Source organism: Juglans regia, chromosome 15 (assembly GCF_001411555.2).
Source record: "Juglans regia cultivar Chandler chromosome 15, Walnut 2.0, whole genome shotgun sequence".
NCBI classification, from domain to species: Eukaryota; Viridiplantae; Streptophyta; class Magnoliopsida; order Fagales; family Juglandaceae; genus Juglans; species Juglans regia.
Genome location: NC_049915.1, coordinates 2,323,377 through 2,345,276, shown reverse-complemented (window position 1 = coordinate 2,345,276; position 21,900 = coordinate 2,323,377). Strand labels below are relative to the sequence as shown.

The following is a 21,900-nucleotide window of genomic DNA, read 5'->3' as shown; positions in this document are numbered from 1 at the left end:
TGTGAGTGGTGGCGGACTTCACGTCTTACGGTGTTGATGTATGGCGTTAGTGAGGCTGGCTTAGATGGTTCATGGAGGAAGATAGGCTATTGCTCTGGTGGCTAGCTCGACATGTGGTGGTGGTGGTGAGGCTCATGGTGGCGTTGCCGTGAGGAGTGTGATGGGGTTGGGCGTGGAATTTGGTGGAGAAACCGAAGGGTTGAGTCGGTGGGGCAGTTGATTTGGTGGTGTAGGTCACTGTGCTTGGGTCTTAATCGAGAGAGAGAGGGATCGGTTTGTTGAGAGAGGAATCTAGGAGTGAAAATAAATGTGGTGTGGGTGAGTGGGGAGATCTAGAGAAAGTATCGGAGAGGAGACTTATTTGTATTTTCATCTATCCTATATACATATATAGAATGATGAGATTTGCTACATGGAAACCACTGTAGCAGTGCACTCGTTGCACACGCTACGTGGCTTTTTTTTTTTAACAAAAACTTGTGTTTTAATTCAATTTGAAAGTTGGTTTCATCCCCATTCGAATTTCGAATTCATCCTGCGAAACACCTCCTCCCTCGACAGCAACCCGCGTAAGCTTAATCTACCCAGCGCCTCCCGGCGACACCGTCTCTCTCGTCAACGCCACCGAGCGGTGCTCCTCCATCTGCCCAACACCGCCACTTCCCGCGAGCTTGTTGAACGGAGCAAACCAGAAACCAGATTTGAATCCCGCGAAACCCACCCTCCTTCCTCACCACGAACCCGCGTCGGCTTTCTCTTCCCAATGCCACCTCGCGATGGCATCTCTCTGTTCAACACCACCTCACGACGCTCCTACGTCTCCCCAGCACCGCCACTCCCCTCAAACTTGTGATTGAACAAACCAAACCAACAACAAGTTCCAACAACTCTGTTTCGCCAAATGGTTTGCTCAGCTTTGTAGGTAAATATTGTACTATTTTCCCTTCCATACTATTATGTTCTTCATGTATACATTGAGATGTGATTTTTGTATTTTCGAATATGGGTATTGTAGCTTAGGGCAAGGAGAAAAACATTGTTCTTTCTAGAAAAACAGGGTTTGTAAACTATTGTATTTTTGTTAATAGAACCTGGGTTTTGAACCTCCTGATTGGAACTTGTTTGTTTTAGTAGGGATGTGTAAATAAATATGTGCTTTTTTTTTAATAGAATTGTAGTTTTGATGCTCAACTACCTGATTAGGGACCTGCAGATGATTTCATTTAGCAACCATGAGTACGTGCTAGGTAACTTGCAAATAAGTTCCTATAAGTACGTTATAAAATTAAAATTGAGGTGGCTTATGTGGAATATCATATATTTTTCACATTTAGAATTTGTAGAATGTAATACAGTTTTTTCTAATGTAATCTTTTGTAATTCTTTTTGTGTACCTATAAATAAAAACTTTTTTGTGAATTACACATTTCAATTTCTTTCTTCTCTACAGGGAAATGACCTTTAGGTATTTTTTTTATTATTTGAATTGGTTAATGAGTGCTGTTTGATTTACCACTGTATAGTATGATAGCTTAGATCATCGTTATAGTTTGCTAAATACCAAATGATCATTGTTATGGTTTACTAAGCTGTGTGTCAAAAAATGAAACCCAACGCAATGAATTAAGTTTTATTATAACTATAAAAATCTGTTGTGTTGCCTTTTATTGCTTTTGAAAGCCATTAACAATTGTAGTCATGGTTGTAAATAGATATTTTTTATGGTAATTTTTTGTCTTTTTAAGTGTGCACACGTAAATATGGTGATGAGAAGAAACATTTTTTGAAGCTCTTGGAGAGGATTTGGTTTGCACTGTTTTGGTGAAGCTCTTGGGTTGCATTCTCTGAAAATGTTATTTTTGTCTTGCCCTGTGATGAAACATTGATGCTAGAGGATTAATCACCGGATTTCAATTTTTACAGGTGATTGGAATTTCTTTTATTTAAACTTTTATACGCGGCAAGAGAAAAAATGCAAAGAATTTGTGCAAGCTTTTGTTAATATTTTTTTTTCTTTCTCATTTAAACCTTCACCGTTCAATTATATTTACGTTGGCTTCAGTTGAATGTGTCTTTTATTGAATCTTTGTTACTGAATTGTCCACTGCTGGAGAGTTTGAGCTTGACGAAATGTTGGAGTGTAGGTTGCTCAGACACGGAAGGTGTTGCAGTGTAAAAACTAGAAGGTGATATACTGAGTTGTAAGGAGCAATTTATTACATCTTCAGCATATGAATTGACAGATCTTAGGTTTCAGCATATTACTTCCTAAAATGCATATGCTTTGGCTTTGAACCACAGAGGTGCCTTGTTTAAACCACCAGTGCAATCTTTTGACAAAGGAGGCAAGACTTTGAATGTGATTGCACCAGGAAGTATTGTTTTGATATGGTTCTCTGCACCAGGAAGTTGATGAAGCTGTCGGTAATCTTCTTCATAAACTCCTAGAACAACTTCAGGTATATATGATATGATCAACTTCATTGATCTAAGCATGATATGATGTACTCTTTTGGTTAAAGGTTAAACCCTAGGATCAGTTCTACTTGTGTGTGTTTCTTTCTAGGCATCACGAGTTTTAATAAAAAAAGTTATCAGGATTTTGATTTTATGAGCAATGTGAAGACCATTTATGCTGCATCCTAAGTCTGTTTTGACCATTCATGTTCAGTATTTTAGGTTATTCCCCTTGGAGATGAACCATTGCATATGAGTATTTGATTTAAGTATCATTTGTCCTTAAACTCAGTATACTCATGGGTGTATAGATAGGAGTTCTTTGATTTACAGATTGTTTTATTGGTTTTAAGTGTCATTTGAGCAGGTCTCCAATGGGTGTATTTCTGCCATTTTTCAGATCTAGTTTCAACCCAATATTTTGAGTGGCACTTCTTTCGGATGGAGGATTTTGACAAGATTGGAAGCAAAGACAAGACCACGATGCACTTCTTTTGGATGGAGGATTTTGCCATTTTCATTTGCTATATATCAATTCTTGTATAACATGCATTGATTTCTGTATATATTATATGAGGCAAGATTACAATTTTCATTTGATGTAAGTTTATTACAGTGTTATTACACAAATTTTCGAAAAGTGTTATTACATTTGTTGTAAGTTCATTTGCTGTAAATTTATTACAATATTATTACATTTGCCTTTAGCTCATTTGATGTGCTCATTTGCTGTATCATTTACAGTATCATTACATTTGCAGGTCTAATTTTGGTTTTCTGAAAATTTCTGCTGGACTCACATTGAGTATTGGTTAAGCAAATTGCATAGTACTGTATTTTCTTTGAAAGGTTTTTCAACTTCTGGTGGAAAGTTCATATATTTTTCAACACCTTTTCCCAGCTAACTAATTTCCCCTGCTTTTGAAGCTAGAATGAATTTTTGTGTTATGGGATCATTATCCTTTGAGCAACTAAAGTGCCTCTGTTTTTATGGTTTTTTTAAAGTAATTTTCAGTTGTACATTAGTCATTAGTGCTTTTGTTATAGCTGGTATTGAATAGAGAGAGCTTGTTTGGAAAGCACTGACATATTATTGAGGAAGCTTGGGTTTTGGACTTGTTTGTGGAATTATGAAAAATGCACCGACCTGCCAAAACGTCTAATTTTCATTTTTTTTGGGTCAATTTATAGCTTGATGAGCATGTATTGTAATAATAATATATCGTTACGAGGACTCTTAAAATAGCAAAAAAGTCGAGATCAAACAATGTGCACAAGTTATTTTCAACTTTTCATTACAAAGGTTAATTTGATGAACATACAGATTCCCCTTCTGTACATCATAACCAAAATATAGTTGGAGTACCCATTTTGTATATCATAACCAAAACATAGTGGGAGTACCATTACAATTGATCCATTCAAAAATGATATACTCCATACAACATGTTATTTATATACAGTTTATCCGAACCAAGCCAAAACGTTTACAAATGTAACAACCTAGTACAAACATAATAATTTTTTATTTTCCTTTTGAAGAGTTGTCTCTCTCTCTCTCTCTCTCTCATACTTTATCTTCCCTTTTACAAACTTTATGCTCGTGCAGCAAACTTGATTCTCTCTTGTATGAATGTTCTCCTCTAGTAAATGAAGTATATCCCGCCCAAACAAAAAATTCACATCTCCTCGCTTCTCTCTGCACACAATATACAGTGCAAAATCAAACTCAAAACGCCGCACGCAAGTTCAGATTTTTAATACTAAAACAGAGTCCTTTCATTTCAGATTTGTAAAAGACTAGCTAATTACAAGTACTAGACTGCTAAATTACAAAGTCTAAATCCATCAAACAAGTTGTGTCAAATATAATTAGAGTACATCACTAAATCTGTACTAGCAACTAGAAAAATACAAGGCATTTTAAAGCAATCCAGCAAGTTATCATCCTTAATTCTAAACCCCAGTACTGACTAGCAGCTAAGAAATTACAAAGTATTTTAAAGCTTAAAATTCATCAAGATCCAAGTTTCCACTGCAGGGTAGAGTAATCAGCACTTCTTTCGGATGGAGCATCTCCAAGCATGGAAGTTTAAAAAATATACAAACCATTCTACCCCTCACAAGTTCAAAAAACATTTTTCTCAATGGTTGTGTTTGTAGTAGTCAAAGCTCAAGAATTCTGCCATGTCATTATCGAAGGAGGTTATGTACATGTGGTACTTGCTGATCTTTCTAAGCAAGATCTTTTTACAAACTGGGTGTGCATCATAACTTTGGCAAAATGGGTCGCTCCTCCTAATCACATTACGTCAAAGTTATTCATTTTTTTTTTATTCTTTGGATTTCAAATCTTTAGTATTTTTTTTCTTTATAATTTTTCAACAAGTATCCTCCATCATATGTTCATTTTACTTAACAGAAGTATGAAATGGAAAGTCACTACTCCTTAGATTTAAACTGAATCTACAATTTTAAAGACCATCTTTGCATCCTCTATCACAAACATTAATCTGATAAAATTGCATGCATGCTTATCAATTTACTGTCAAATGTTACAAAGATCTACATGATGAATGAGTTGAGCCACAAGAAAGCATTTATCATATAAGTTTGTGACATTTTGATTGAGAGGGATGGCAACAATTTGTGTGTTCATGGTGTGTATTCAGGGTGTTTCTGTCCATGCTTTATTATGTGGTCGAAAACTCAATTTTTATTCTGAATGAATTTTTTTCACCACTGCAAAGAAAACTCGATAGGACAGAAAAGGAAATAAAAACCCTAGATTTTGAGATCGACTACAACATACAACATTCAATCCAGAGATCGACTACTCTCAGTAAATTATTATCAATTTGGGGCAAAATTACAAATTTCTATATATGAACAATACATCTCATGTTAAAGAAGATTATTTATGAAAATATATGAAAATACATTACCCCTCCTGCAGATCTCTGGACGTGGGTTCTCTTCCGTTTGGTCTGGACTCACAACGTCGCGGAACTGAGAAAAGGCAGCATGAAGGATTTTGGGTGAAGGGAGGGTGAGCCGCATAAAAATCTTCGTGAGATTGAGATGGGGAAAGTCACATAGGTGGAGATTGAGGTGCTCGCCAATTAAGAGGATGAAGGGAGGGGGGAGATGAAGGATTTCTTTGGGGGAAATCTCAGTGAAAGCGAACGAAGCAAACCAGTGGAAAATCATAGAGAAGAAGAAGTAGAAGAAGACATCTAGCTTCGAGGGGCGGGGGGATGGCTGAATGAGGGGAATGAAGGCTGAGAGAGGGAACAGAGCAAACCGGTTCAGTGGTCTTAGTGAACCCGGTCTACACGTCATGTGTGCAATGGATACAGCAAATAATGGATTCTACGAAGATTTTCTCATAGAATGATATTCAGGTTTACCCCAAAATTTAGAGTTGACTAATTTGGTTTCATTTTGTGTCAATTGATGCATGGGCCCGCATCCTAAGCTAAAACTCTTCTTGGAGTTGGGTGCAATAGGTACTAATTAAAAACGTTCTTGCTTGGTAGAATGGATGTGTAGTTTCAAGACTTGTGAATTGCAATGCAAATATATTTGTTTCTTGGTTCTTGGAATGGATTTGCAGTGTTGAGGGAACTGTGAAATTAAAGCTACACAGTAAAAGGCAATACAGAATGATCTTGGATTGTTATCTTGAAAGGCTCTAACATCACAGATGAAATTGATCCCTGCACAATCTGTAGGATTTAAATGACTTGATGGAATTTTTTAATGCCTTGGTTGGGCTTCTGTTGCAATGGTGTATATTGTTCTTGGAGCTGCCCTAAGTACAATCTACTAGCTTCTCGTACGTTTTTTTTTTTTTTTTTGAAAAAAATAACAGATCTATTAAGTAAATGGCAGAGCTATCAGCTATACAAATTGTACTTAGGGCAGCTCTCATGCATGGCCTTTTCCCATTATATTCCTCTAATTTCTTGGTATGCTATTTTTGTCAAAACAAGTACAAGAATTACTTGGCCAAACTTATTCTCACGATAACAAAAAAAAAAAAAAAAGTGCTAGATCATACACCTTGTTGACATATTACAAGGCTAACCATCTTATTAAAACACATTCAGATCACTGCATGATCAATTTTGAGAATTAATTTAACCCACTTTCATGAAGTAGCACTACCACAGGGAGGCGTAATTATGGGGATACTATGCAACACAACAGTCTCCACTGTGAGACCTGAACCGAACCCAAACAAGACTCCCCATTCCAACCCATCTCCTGTTGTTTTCTTTCCTTCTTCCTTGGATTTCTTCCTCATCTCATCAAGCACAAACAACACGCTAGGACCCAACATGTTCCCATACTCGCTTAGAACATGCCAACTTGCTTTGAGTTTGTCCTCTTTCAAACCCAGATTTTCTTGGATCTGATCCAGAATCGTCCCCAAACCAGGATGAACAACGTAAAACAAAGAGTTCCAATCACTTATGCCGCCGCTGATTGAGCTAAATGCTGTAGCCATGCTATTCTCGATGTTGCTACCAATCACGTAGGGCAAAGTTTCAGATAAATGGAATGTGACGCCCATTTCACGTAAATATCCAACACTTGCACCTTCTGTATTTGGGACAATTGCCTGGCTAGCCCAAACTAGCTCAAACAGTGGATGTTCAGTCAAGGTATCAAGATTGGCCCCAACAATAACAGCTGCTGCACCATCTGCAAAAAGTGCTTGGCTTTTCAAAATGTCTAGATGGTTTTCCGAGGGTCCATGAAAAAACATGGCCACAATTTCTGAGCACACGACAAGAACACGTGCACCAGCATTGTTCTCTGCAAGATCCTTGGCTATTCGAAGGGCAGTCCCTCCAGCATAGGAGTTTTGTTTATAGATCATGTACCTGTTGACGGATGGATTGAGGCCAAGAAGCTTGGTGAGCTGATAATCTGCCCCAGGCATGTCCACGCCCGAAGATGTGCAGAAAACAAGGTGTGTGATCTTTGAGACCGGTTGCCCCCATTCTTGGATTGCCTTCAATGCTGCTTCTTTTCCAAGCTTAGGTACCTCAGGAACCACCATTTCTTGGCGTGCATCCAAAGATGGGGCCCCATACTTGCACATGCTTGGGTTCTCTTTCAGAATCTCTTCAGTGAGATGGAAGTAACGTTTTTTTGTCGTTGTTTTCTCGCCTGCATGTTAATGAAATGCAGCATTCATATGTACATGAATCATTAATCTAACTAATGCATTTTTAGTATTACTCCGGCCAATTAATGCAATGGCATCTTTATTTTCAATGACTATATATATTAATTGATGATTAGAGTTAGTCGATGAGCAAAACAATGGTAGAAAGTACTGAGGTAAAAGTACTAAAACTCATCGAAACATGACAGTTTCTTATTAGTTTGGCGATGAAAATTAAATCAAGGCATCACTTTTCTTGTATAAGTTGCATTGCTTCCCACCACTCCGATGTTTATTTCCTAAATGCATATATATATATATATATATATATATATATATAAAGGTACTGAGGCGCATCAAACTAGAAGATTTACAGAGGACTTTAGTACTCTTGTTGACCTTGTTACATAGCCTAGCTACCATCTTATTAAACCCTAAGACCAGATCAAAACTAGTTTATGAATCAGAAATCAATAACTCATGGAGTATTAAGTATTGGGATGCTATGCAACACAACGGCCTCCACTGTGAGACCCGGTCCGAACCCAAACAGAACCCCCCATTCCAACCCATCTCCTGTTGTGGTCTTTCCTTCCTCCAAAGACTTCTTCCTCACCTCATCAAGGATAAATAGCACACATGGACTGCCCACGTTCCCGTAATTGCTCAGAACATGCCGACTTGCCCTAAGTTTGTCCTCTTTTAGACCAAGATTTTCTTGTATTTGGTCAAGAATAGCCGCGCCACCAGTGTGAACCACATAAAACAAGGAGTTCCAATCCTTTATTCCAATCGGGGTAAATGCTTCAGCCATGTTGTTCTTAATGTTGCTACCAACCAACTTGGGTAAATTTCTAGCTAAATACAACGAGATGCCCATTTCACGTATATGATCAACAATTGCGCCCTCTGAACCAGGGACAATCGACTGTCTAGCCCATGCTATTTCGAATAGTGGATGCTCAATCGAGTTATCAGGATTGGCACCGATAATTGCTGCAGCTGCGCCATCTGCAAAAATTGCTTGGCCTACCAAAATGTCTAGGTGGGTTTCAGATGGCCCATTGAAAAGCATCGTCGTGTTCTCTGAACACACCACAAGCACACGTGCACTTGCATTGTTCTCGGCAAGATCCTTGGCAAGTCGAAGGGCTGTCCCACCGGCATGACAACCTTGTTGGTAGATCATGTATCTATTTATTGATGAATTCAGGCCGAGGAGCTTGGTGAGCTGATAATCTGCACCGGGCATGTCGATTCCAGTCATTGTGCAGAATACAAGGTGCGTGATTTTTGAGATGGGTTGGCCCCATTCTTCGATAGCTTTCAAGGCTGCTGCCTTGCCGAGGCTGGGAACCTCAGTGACTACGATATCTTGACGTGCATTCAAAGATGGAGCCTTGTACTTGCACATGTTTGGGTTGGCCTTTAGAATCTCCTCAGTAAGGTGGAAGTAACGCTTTGTTATCCTTGATTTCTCGCCTGTTTGTGAAATTTAACATGTTGGGACAAAAACTACGCACGTAGTGCCTATGGATCATGAACTAAATTCAACAAAATTTAAATAAAAAATCATCTGATAGAGAACAACCACAAACAAACTAATTCATATGCATAACAAATCCGAACAATCAATTGTGATAAGTTATGCCTAACACTTGAGTTGATAATAAATTTGTAACTATAAGAATATCACCTCCTAGAGAAAACAGAAGTTTTATCTCAAACGGCCTTGATTCTTTCCTTAAGTGTGTTGGCCAAAGAAAACTCTCCTATGAAGATGATTGGAACTTGCTTTTGTCAATAATGTGGAGGGTGGCCTAACATATAGCTACCCAAAAGCCTTTACCGGCCCACTAGATCGAGCAGGCCGGTTTTTAAATTTTATTAAGTGTGGCCTTCCGAGCTGGACCATATTAACTTCCACCCGTTCATCCACAATACTACAAAGACATGCATATATATGGGAATAACCTGGAGGTTTCATGCATGCTTGTTTAATGCTTTCATTTACCCAGAAAGTGAAAAAAAAAAGTTCTATGAATTCTTACATATGCGCTTGAACTTTTCCTTCAATTCGGTCATGTGCTCGCTCTTAGTCACACGGAAGTAGAAATCCGGATAGTCCTTTTGGTAGATGCAGTTTGCTGGGTTCGCTGTTCCGATGGCTAGTATAGTCGCCGGGCCATGTGCACGCTGTGGCTCCCGGATTTTTTCAACTGACGCCATTTTTGGTGACCTCTTGTGTGTGTGTGTGTTTACTAAAAATCTGAGCAGTTCGAAGGGAATCGGCTTAATTGATTGCAAAGGAGGAACTAATCACACATGACTTGGTACAAGTGTATATATATTGGCAAGTGTTGATGGGAATTAATGCAGACCCCTCAGTATATCTTTATTTATATATATAGATCATTAATGGTGAGAGGTGAGTCTTGAAGTTTTTGCAGGGAACAAATTAATTAAAGAGGTTCTCTTGAACTTAGAAAGTTATCGAGGGAGGTGTTAACTGCCCATTAGCCTGACTTGTATAGAGGTTGGCAAGCATATGCGGGTGATATCGTTGTTCTACTCTAGATCATATCCATGGATATCTACCTCGTGAAAAACGTACGTTAATTGTTTTTTTTTTTTAAGCATTGGGCCGACGGAATTACGTACGCCTCTCTAAGTTAAGCTAGCAGCTATGATCGAGGTTATGGCGATGGGGATGAAGCCTTTATTCCTTGCATTGAGGTCATTTTCCTCCGCCGGGATCTGACAATTCAGAACATTTTATCAGAACATTTCAAAACAAAATCTGTCACTTTCTTTCCTTTCTTTCAGCTTGCTACTGCATGCATGCATGCTGGGGCTGAGCGTGCACATGCTCGCTTGTCCAGTAGCATACGAGCATGTATGTGGCCGGCTATCGAGCACATCCTCGTGTTCGCCTGCTACAGGTATCATGGAGTAATCCTCGAACCCAACTGAAAACAATAAAAGCAAAATGGCGGAGAGCCCTATGTACAGAGCCTAGATATAGGTTTATACAAGGGGATATCCTACCACAACTTTTCCCATTGTTTGTCCTTCGATAGATCTTTATCTGCCCTTTCTTCCGGGCCGGCTCAAGGATAAGGCCACTTAAGGCCATGTGCCTAAGGGCCCATCCTATGCAAGCCGCCAAAATTAAAACTGAAATGATTTTCATTTTAATTTTTTTAGAAAAAAATATAAAAACTATTTCATTAAATAAAAATTTAAATATTTTTTATATTTTTTACTTATAAAAAAATAAATTTTATATTTTTCAATGTGTGCAAGACCCTATGATACTAAATTTAATATTTAATAAAATAAATAATTTATGTTTTTAAATAATTTTTTCTAAGATCTTGCTAAATATATATAAATTGAGGCACAAAATATTGTTGTATTAAATATAAATTCAAAAAATATTGTTTAAATCTTTTAAATAAAACCTCATTTTATTGTATTATAATTAAGATTGACTCATTTAAATTTTACTTTAGATTTCAATTTGTATTGAACTGTCCTGCCTCTCTTCGTTCATTTATGATGAGAAAACGATACAAAATCCGTACTTGAACCTTGGCTTTCCTGACCAATGGTTCTCAGCTCCCAGCTAAATGGAAAACATACATGAATATCCTTCTCGATAATACCATATAATTGACATGCATTTCTATTGGAAGCATATTATAAATCTGCCGCTATAAGCCTATAAATCAACTTTAATTCTCATGAAAAATAGCACCGAAAGCTAGCTAGCCCTTGATCACATCAGTAACAATAATTAATTAAGATTTGTCGATGGCAAGAGTCTTGAAGCTGTTTTATTAGACCGATAATTAGGTTTGGAACTTGAAGATTACAGAGATGTTATCTTGGTGTGATCCACTATATATAATTTTGGAAAGACTTGGCATTGATCAAGTATTATCTATCAACAAGGCCGGGAGATCATCATGATCTAGGTATATGCTAATTATTTGGTCACTCCAATGCTGATCAGCCATGCATCTTCTATAAACCTACTATTAAAACACAAAGATCATATTGTAATGATCATATAAAGATCTCTCTCTCTCTCTCTCTCTCTCTCTCTCTCTCTCTATATATATATATATATATATACAAGCCCGTGAGTAATGTATGGATCTAATGAAATCTCTGCGAATGAATCCAACTCAATTATTACTCAATTAATAGATCAAGTTTTGTCATTAAACAATGCCAATACATTATGTTACTCTTACAAAAGAGAGGAAAAAAACAAAAGAAAATGGCATATCCACAGTGTTCATGGCATGCATGTTGACATTTTTTATAGTACACATAATATATCTTTCACTATAAATAGCTGCACGAAGGCTTTTACATCATTTAAAAGATAGCCGTCAGAACTTTGAATAAATGGAATTACTCAAACCAAGTGCTGCAAACTTTTACCCCCTAACCATATTAGGGTTCTTGGAAAGAGCAGCAACTGTGTATGCTGATTGTCCTTCAATTGTGTACAACACCAACTTGTACACGTGGTCGCAGACTTACCGTAGATGCCTCCAGGTGGCATCGTCCCTATCGTCCATCGGCATCCAAAGGCATGATGTGGTGTCTGTGGTGGCCCCCAACATCCCCGCCATGTACGAGCTCCACTTTGCCGTGCCCATGTGCGGTGCCATACTCAACAACATCAATACTCGCCTCGATGCCCGCACCATCTCCGCACTTCTCTGCCATAGTGAATCGAAGCTCGTCTTCGTTGACCAGGAATCATCTTCTGTCATCCATGAAGCAATCTCTTTTTTCCCACCTAATTCCTACCTCCCACTTCTCGTCCTCATTGAGGACGGAGAGGTCTCACTACCACCAATATCAAACACTGCCAAGTTCGTCACCACTTATTCTCACATGGTGGATAATGGTGATCCAGACTTCAAGTGGATCCACCCTAAGAGCGAGTGGGACCCCATGATTCTAAACTACACGTCTGGGACAACCTCTTCTCCAAAGGGTGTGGTCCACTCCTACAGAGGAATCTTCATCATCACCGTAGTTTCTCTCATCAATTGGTCAATCCCAGCTCAATCTGTTTACTTGTGGACCCTACCGATGTTTCATGTTAATGGCTGGAGCTTCACATGGGGGATGGCAGCTGTCGGTGGGACCAACATTTGCCTTCGTAAATTCGATGTGTTGACAACCTACAGCTTGATCAAACGACACGGTGTCACACACATGTGTGGAGCACCTGTCGTCCTCAACATGCTATCAAACTCTCCCAAAGTTGAGACCCTCACAAACCCAGTACACTTCCTTACCGCCGGAGCACCACCGCCGGCAGTTGTAATCTATCGATCTGAGTTGCTTGGTTTCATAGTAAGCCATGGCTATGGACTAACCGAAACGGCTGGCATCATTCTGTCTTGTGCATGGAAAAAACATTGGAATTCGTTACCAGGAGCAGAGAGGGCTAAGCTCAAAGAAAGACAAGGCGTGAAAACCATAGGACTAGTCGAAGTAGATGTCTTGGATCCTCGTACCGGGGAAAGTGTGAATTGGGACGGGACTTCCCTTGGAGAAATAGTGTTGAGAGGTGGAAGTGTAATGCTAGGTTATCTCAAGGACCCAGAGGCCACTTCCAAATGCATGAGAGAGGACGGTTGGTTCTACACAGGAGACGTAGGAGTGATACATCCAGATTCATATTTGGAGATTAAAGATCGGTCCAAGGATGTGATTATCAGCGGTGGTGAGAATATATGCAGTGCAGAGGTTGAGTCAGTGTTGTACTCGAATCCAGCAGTTAACGAGGCGGCCGTGGTGGCTCGACCGGATGAGTTTTGGGGAGAGACGCCTTGTGTGTTTTTGAGTTTGAAGACTGACTTGGTTGAGAAACCTAGTGAGAAGGAAATAATAGATTTCTGCAGGATTAGGTTGCCGCATTATATGGCGCCCAAGAAGGTGGTGTTCAGGGATGAGCTTCCCAAGACTTCAACGGGGAAAGTTGAAAAGTTTCTTTTAAGAGAAATTGCCAAGGCCATCATCTGAATTGTCTAGCTTTTGCTGGGAGAAATGCCCAAGATTTGGAAAACAATATGCTTTGGCTATAAGTGTTTGTGTGACTGTATTTGGCCTGCTTCTCTGTTCGCTATGGTGTATAGTTGTAATGCTGCTTCCAAGGGATGTCCAGTACGATGTTGAAATGAGCCTACCAATGCTGGAGCCGCTCTGTTTGGTTGTTGAAGTTTAAACCAAACTCACCTTATATCAAGTGAGCTCAGTACTTTGATCAAACATTATTGATGAGCTCACGAGATTCACTACTTTTTCAAATTCTTATGAAAGAAAGTTAAATTCATATTAATTTATTTCATTCATTTTAACATAAAAAATTAAACATATCTTAACTTGAAAAATTAATTAAATTCATCTAAATAAGATTTACAAAATATTATTATTCACAATTCAACTCATCTCAATATCAAAACTTAGCCTGAACAACTTAGCATTTCTCTTTAAGCATTTGTTTAGAATTTTCAGGATATGGTTAAAATATATTTCTTACCTTACCCACAAATAGATATAGCTGGACTTGTACTTGTAACAACGACACCTAGTTTGGCTTGGTACGTCATCTCATCTCATCTAGTTAGTATATTTTTTTCAAATTTTTATATAAAATATAATAAATAAAATTAATTAAACTTTTTTAAATCTCAAAATAAAAATTATAGTAAAAAATTCTATTTTTATAATATTTTTTTTAACTTTTTAACTTTCATCTCATCTCATATCATCTGTGTAACCAAACCATATTAAGTACATGTTTGAGATTGTGGTGAGAAATATTGCTTATAACTTTAGGGCTCATAGCTTATAACTTAAATAATGAGTTATATATTTCAAAAAATATTGTTTACTATTTGATAAATATGTATTTAAAGAACTTTTAAATTTAGTTATATTAATTTTTTAAAAATATACAGTCATCTGCAAGAAATTTTTCGATAAATGCTTCAATTTGGTGCTTTTAAAAAAAATAGACTTTCAACTTTTTTAAGTGATTAAAACACTTTTTATAAATTTACCAAACATATAATTTTTTCTTTAAAAGTACTTTTAAACTTTTAAAAATATTTTTTAAGCTTTCAAAGTCAATTCCAAAGAGGCTCTAAATCTTTGAACATATTGGGAAGAATTAAGGAAAGAATCATAATAATATTTGGGTATAACACCGATCGAAGATTATCGCCATGCCATGTGGTATATGCAGAAAACATCCGGCATCCACTACAATAATTTGGATGCCCCGTGCAGTGCAAGCGTTAAGAGATATAAATGACGGGAAATGTTCAGTTTTTTAAAACAAGAATTATTAGGGATAAAGATCTCCGGGGTTTCTAATTAGTACCTTTTCTGTTTAATTAATAATTTCTCTGCAAATGTCTTTCTAAAAAACAAAAAAACACTTCAGAATGTTTCCCATCCAAATTAAAGAACTATATCAACTTCCATGTTTGGAGCCTTGAATTCATGCGATTTACCAGAATTCATCTAATGCCAAGATCAATAGGTAGTACCAAGTACATAAAGATGAATTAAAATTTGATTCATGCCACTGTTGAAAAGAGAAAATGTGGGTGTGCACTGTGCACGCGTATTTGAGATTGAGAGAGAGAGAGAGAGAGAGAGAGAGAGAGAGAGAGCTGGCTCCGTTTCAACCAGGAAAGCCAAGTTACAGACCAGATTTTTCCTTTCACAGTATTTAATACGGGTTCAAACATATTTACAGCAGAAACATGTCAGCTGAAGGAACTGAGCTTGTCGAGATTATCCCCAGTTTTCATCTTTCCTGGTAGATAAACCAGGCAAAGTATGTTGATCTCTCTCGTGATCAATTAAAAGGTTAAGTCTCGTGCAACCCAATACAACCCAGCCAACTTACTATACTGTGTGGCGGGCATCAAACATTTGTTCCAATCTGCTGCCTTCAGGAGCTTTTGGTCTCATCACCAACGGAGAAGCGATTTTGAGTACTGCTCACGCCTGCTGAATGGAGCTGCTTTCGCCTCTTTATAAGATGCAAGGCAGTATACCTATCGTCTTGAGCCTCTTCACAATCAGGCTGCATGTACTGGTAAACTTTAAAAACAGAAGCATCCTAATGTCTTACTCTAAGTAAGCAGCTCGTTGTCAGAGCTACTATAATGTGCAGAAATTCATGATAATACTGCATCTCACAATTTAATAGATCACACAACCACCTTGTTTCTGTCTGTTTCAAAAGAAGATGTTTCAATCCCTACCAATATGCAAAGTAATCCATTAATTAATTTTTCTTTTTTTTAGAGATAATACATATATTCAAAGATATGTAAGCATGTTCATATCATGCCAGTCAGTCTTGGTTGTAGCTATTTTCATTTAGGAGTAACATGTATCAGTACTGGAGACTTAATTCAGGTCAATGGCTTAGAAGAAACTACCTTGATGGATAACGCTTTGTCAAAGCTTTCAACAGCACTATCAGGCTCCCCAAAGTTCAACTGTGCTCTACCAAGGGTGATCCATGCCTGCAAAGATCCGATTTTTGGTAAGGAAATAATCATTTTCTAATCTACCACTTACATACAGGGTTCTTAAAGGTGAATGAGACATCATAGCTTAAGATTTTCAAACAAATTATAGGTATGGAGAAGTGAGAACAATGGAAACATAAAGGTCTGTCATACCTCAGCCCATGATGGCTCCAATTCGGTAGCACCTGCAAGATAAATTTTTTAAATAATCATTATAACTGCATACTAAAGTTGTAGAAAAGAAAAACAAAATTTCAGACCTATAAGGAAAACAAAATTCGGTTTTAAGATAGCATAAGAAAAAAAAAAATTGCTGTCATTTATAATCGAGCTATCATGCATGATGAATAATAAAAAAAATGCAGAATTGACTAGTTCTCACGAGTGGCTGCCTTCAAACTGTTCCATGAGTCTCCGATTTCAAGCAAAATCTGAGCTTTTTGTTCATGTAAAACTGCAAGTTCAGGCATCAAAGTAAGAGCAGCCTCCCATTTTCCCAGTGCTTCCCGGTATTTCCCATCCTCCAAGGAAAAAAAAAAAAAAACTGCTATGAGAATTAAGCCATGAATTCGTGTAGCAGAACACAAATAGCAACAGGCAAAAGAATTAAATTAACAGGAGAATCACCGTAAACGTTTCAATATCATTCCAAAACGGGGGGAAATTGATCACCAGCCGTGGGAGAGTGGATTTCGAAAAAACCCGGGTCAGAATTTAATTTAGAGAACCCATTTCTCAAAAGGACACTCAACACAAGTAAATCTCCACAGCTGGTACCGAACTAATTCCATCACCAAAACCCATTTCTATCAAGATTGGGGCTTTTTTTTTTTTTCCTTTAATTAGCTAATTGGGTATATTTTCATTGCTAAAATTGAGAAATAATTACATATCTAAAACCAAGATCTAGAAAATCACAATAAAAGAGGGGGGGGGATACCTCGGCGAGCTTGTTTCCCTGCGTCTGAAAGGACTGGGCAAGTTGCTTGGCGTCCGATGAATCAGAGGAATCGAGAGAAGCTAATCCCTCACTACCGTTCTCCTTTTTTTTAAGCTGTGTATTGCTGCTGTTATTAGCTTCGTCGTCTTCCTGATGGTGCTCAAAAGGGAGGTTTGGGAAGTTTGATACGGCGGCCAGAGAACGCTTCTTGCTGTTCTTACTGTTGTTCTTCCATGTCAGTTTCATCTTTGTCTCTGTACGCTGTAATCCTATGCGTGCTTTCGTGTTTCTTCTTTGAGTTTTTTCCTTTTTTTTTTTTTTTCCTAGGAATTTCTCAGGAGTCGGGAAGAACAGAAAGGAACACAATTTCGTTCTAGGACCTGCCGGCAAAGAATATCTTCGTACTTAGAAATAAAAGTTAGAAGTTAAATTTAAAATTTTTTTAATATTATTTTTATTTAAAATTTTAAAAAATTAAATTATTTATTTTATTTTATATAAAAATTTATAAAATTTATAATAATTAAATAAGATGAAATGAGAATAATTATAAAAATAAACGAGACTTTGTCTGATTATACAGATGAGATAAGATAAAAATTAAAAATTAAATAAAATATTATTTTTATTTAAAAATTTTTAATAAATAGAATAATTTTATTGCTCAATAAGAATTACAACATCTCTTGGGATACAATCAATTGAATACAAGATGAAATTTCTTCCATGTCTATAATATCCTCTTGTAGAGCTTTTTCTCGAGCAAGAATATCAGTGCCTTGATTGCCTTCTCTTTTAATGTGTTTAACTACCATGTAGCATTCTTCGAAATGAAAGTGGGAAGGTGATCTTAATAGCAAGTAAACCAGAACATGAGGTGAGTAATCTTATGGAGATAGAATTCTTGGTAGCATTTAAAGGCCTCCAAGTTTGTTTTTTTTTAGGAATCAGTGAGTTAGAAATGGAGAGTGATTCATTATTGGTAGTCCAAGAGCTTAACAAATAGAATGAGTCAATGTCTATGTGAGAAAACTTGATCCATGAGATTAAGAGGATGTTACAAAGATTTCCCAAGGTTATAGTCCAGCATAGAGGTCGCATGGCTAATGTTGTTGCCCATTATTTGAATAATGGGCAAGACACTCATGGCATATTGATGATCTAGTGATTTGATGAGACTCTTTTTCTAAAAATGTCTCTCAAGTCATATGGCATAATGTTTTGATGTAATTTGAAAAAGTAAAATTATTTAGTATATTTTATGTGAAAATTTAAAAAAATTATAATGATTATATAAAATTAGATAAATCATCTTGCTAAATGTACCAGGCACACAAGTCACAATTGACAGATAAAGAAGAATAATGAATGACATACCTTTAATTATTTAATTTGTATATAATTATCCTCTATTTAAAATTATAATAGAAAAAGACTTATATCAAATGTCATTAATTTTTTCTAAGTTGATTTTAAAATTAGAATATATCATGTTAATGATAATTTTGTTAGGCATTCTAAACATCGTGTTTTTATTGTTCGAAATTAGTATTCGAGACCAGCTCTAACATGTGACGAACGAGAACGCGCGTATAATACGATTTGCGTTTTCTCATTAATTTATTTTTTATAAGCTAGATATATATCATTAATTTATTTTATAAGCTATGATATATTATTACTTGGTTAAAAGATGTTAAACCAGTGCAAAAGAAGATATAAATATTAGTAACTATAAAAATTATAAATTGTTGAATTTATTTATATCCTTTAAAAAAACTGGACCCCAATAAAATAAAATAAAATTAAAAAAAAAGTTGATTTTTTTTATACTTTTATCGTGGGATCCACTTTTTCTAACAAAGGGCATGTCCGAGCTTGTATAAATTATTATTCTATCTATAATTATCTAATCATGTAAATGATCAAGTCGTTTATAACGTACGTATCTTGAAGCACATGAAATGTATAGAAGCTTGAGTATCAACTTGTGATTGAAAATTTTAAAATTTAATATGAACTATCTAAAACATTTGAGTAACCACAAAACAAACAAAAATTTATTGTATTTTCACTTGAATTAGTTGCACATCCACGCATTAATAAGAAAATAAATTGAATTAGCAGATAAAATAGTGTGTATATATATATATGTATAAGCTGCAAGATAATATATTATGAAATATTATATAATGAATATACTTTTAAAAGTATCCCAATATTAGCAACTTATATATTAACATGATTTTATGTAATGTGATAGAAGCCACTGGGTTTATCATGAACTATAACTTTGATAAGGAATGCCATATTATGACTACTAAATATACCCACTAAATATGCCCATTTATATATATTTATATATATATATATATATTATATTTTTTTCTTAATAGTTAAGGAAGTGACTATTAGTGAATTTTTATATTTTATTTTAATGGCTAAGGATGTTTAAAAAATAATTAAAGAAAAAAGAAAATAAAAGTAAAAAAAACTCATTTATACTCGTGGGCACATTTGATGGGCACCCTGTCATTGTCCCTTTGATAAATGTTTAGATTGTAGAAACTAAATTAGTTGGATGTAAAAATTTTCCAGAGATCAGTCAACGATTCGAAATGTAATTGATCTCCCTGAATTTGTAGAATCTCACTGGAGAGGTTTGGATTCAAAGCCCACCTCAATTCATCTCATCTTATCATTACAATTTTGTCAAATTTTCACACAAAATATAATAAACAATTCAATTTTTTCAAATCCCAAAACAACTTTCCCAAATTCTCACACCAAATATAATAAATAATTCAACTTTTATTCTATCATTCACAAATCATCTCAACTCATCTCTGAATCCAAACATCTCCCTAAATTTGTGATTCTAAATTTGTTGCACCTCAAGTTTCATTATAACTTCGATTTTTTTTTTTTTTAATTTCTTCTGAAAATGAATATATATATGTATATATACATTTTTTAATGAATCCCTCGCAAAAACTAAATAACTGTCTTTGTCAAGTTCTGATCTAAGAACTGCAGTAACTCTGTAGTAAGTATATTAATATAAATCTGATCTATATAATGGTAACAATCAATTAGATGCTCTTTGATTTGAAGATACAATTTAATGATTTAATTAAAAATAATAATAATTTGTACAAGCTCCAAGCATGCAAATGTCGCCATATCTTTTATAAAAAAGTAGCCTCCATGATAATAAAAAAAAAAAAAATTAAAAATCACTTTTCCCTGTTAAATTTTTACATGTAAGACTTGTGCTCAGTATTATACAATTCCAAGTCTCATATATCCAACCAAACTGGCAAATTTGATACTTGTGCAGTAGTTGTTCAGTACTTTGATCATCCTGCCCACACACTTGAATTGCAGTAATAATGGGGGCTTCTAGACACTATCAATACTATATCTCTTTTGTCTTCGTTATAATTACAGTATCCCCACGTGATATTATATAATATATATACACATGTATCATGCATGGATACTTTTGGACGGCGGCTAGCTGATGAACAAATGAAAAAATGAACCCAGAAACAGAAGAAATTCATGGTTCCTTTTGGAAAAACAGAGAAAATCTCTAAAGTTAGTTTATATTAAAGAATCTGTCCGTGTTGGTCCCATACACACCATCCTGAATATATTCCATCTCAATTTTCTTCTGATTGAGAGTTTTTAATTAGTAAATATATTTCCCACTCATTCCTACTACTATTTAAGCATCCCTCCCGTCCAGATTAGTCCTGCATCAGCAGCTCACATTTCCAGCTAGAGAGAAAGAGATCAGAGAGAGAGAGAGAGAGTAATGGAGAACCAAGATGCAAGGAAAGAGGTCGAGACAGAAGAAGAACCAGCAGCCAGATTTAAGACGTTGACGTCTTTCAAGCGTAAAGAAGGAAGCGTCATTCCAGCCAAACGGAGGTTAGTAAAGGCATTAATGGTTTGTAAGATTGTCCAATATTTTCTTCGGCGACGTCCCCCTTCGTGTTCAGCTGCCCCAAAGTCCACAAGAGCGCCACAAACTACTTCAAAAACAGTAGGGCAATAATCCCACAAAATGGCATAGCTGTGCTTATAATCTTGTAATTGTCCTTGATCAGTACCTCCTGCTACTGCTTTCGCATAAATGCCAGAAAGAGGAAGACAGAAATAGCTAGAAATAAAGTTTGTACGTTCTTTTTTTTTTTTTTTTTCCTTCTTCTATCAGCTGAAGTTTATGTTTTTCGAAGAGTGTCCTATTCGTTGATAGCTGATTAATGATGCATTGATGCTTATGAAATAAAGGAAATATAATTAATTCGTAATTATATATCATTATCATGCTTTAAAGCATCTAAGGGTAATGTTATGAGAATATTAAGGTCATATATATTCTCACGTTATTATGAAAAGTAAATATGCACTAACCTCGTATTTAAAATATTTATAGTATATCAACAGACAACAACATATACATTGTTTTTTATTAAGACAAGAAATCGGAGAGGTCCCACGCATAAAAATAATTGTAACATTTGATATAGCAACAATTAAAAAGATCACTAGTTCATCAATCAGCATCGTAATAAACTACAATTGCGAAGAACAACGTAATTAGTAGAACAGGGTGTACAAACTACTCAGAGCCTATTTGGGATTAAGGTAGAAGTCTTAAAAAATGTTTAAATAATCTTAAAAGCTTTTTAATGAAAAAATTAAGTTGTTTGAGTGTTACATATTAA

The 21,900-nt window shown here is 36.0% G+C and overlaps 3 protein-coding genes across 3 annotated transcripts; 1 reads left to right on the top strand and 2 right to left on the bottom strand.

The window, feature by feature from the left end:
* Positions 1-6,447: 6,447 nt before the first annotated feature.
* Positions 6,448-9,865, bottom strand: LOC109014073 (chalcone synthase-like). The gene is made up of 3 exons (XM_018996379.2): positions 9,688-9,865; positions 8,129-9,118; positions 6,448-7,638 (listed from the first exon to the last, which is right to left on the bottom strand). The coding sequence occupies exons 1-3, from the start codon at positions 9,863-9,865 to the stop codon at positions 6,611-6,613; spliced, it is 2,196 nt and encodes a 731-aa protein (XP_018851924.2). The 3' UTR covers positions 6,448-6,610.
* Positions 9,866-11,852: 1,987 nt separating this feature from the next.
* Positions 11,853-13,947, top strand: LOC109014071 (probable acyl-activating enzyme 5, peroxisomal). Its single transcript, XM_018996377.2, has one exon. It carries the CDS (start codon positions 12,056-12,058, stop codon positions 13,691-13,693), a length of 1,638 nt encoding a protein of 545 aa, XP_018851922.1. The 5' UTR covers positions 11,853-12,055; the 3' UTR covers positions 13,694-13,947.
* A 1,286-nt stretch (positions 13,948-15,233) lies between these two features.
* On the bottom strand, positions 15,234-17,561 carry LOC109014070 (tetratricopeptide repeat protein 33). Its single transcript, XM_018996376.2, has 5 exons — positions 17,165-17,561; positions 16,607-16,745; positions 16,378-16,409; positions 16,132-16,218; positions 15,234-15,770 (listed from the first exon to the last, which is right to left on the bottom strand). The coding sequence occupies exons 1-5, from the start codon at positions 17,408-17,410 to the stop codon at positions 15,636-15,638; spliced, it is 639 nt and encodes a 212-aa protein (XP_018851921.1). The 5' UTR covers positions 17,411-17,561; the 3' UTR covers positions 15,234-15,635.
* Positions 17,562-21,900: the final 4,339 nt, after the last annotated feature.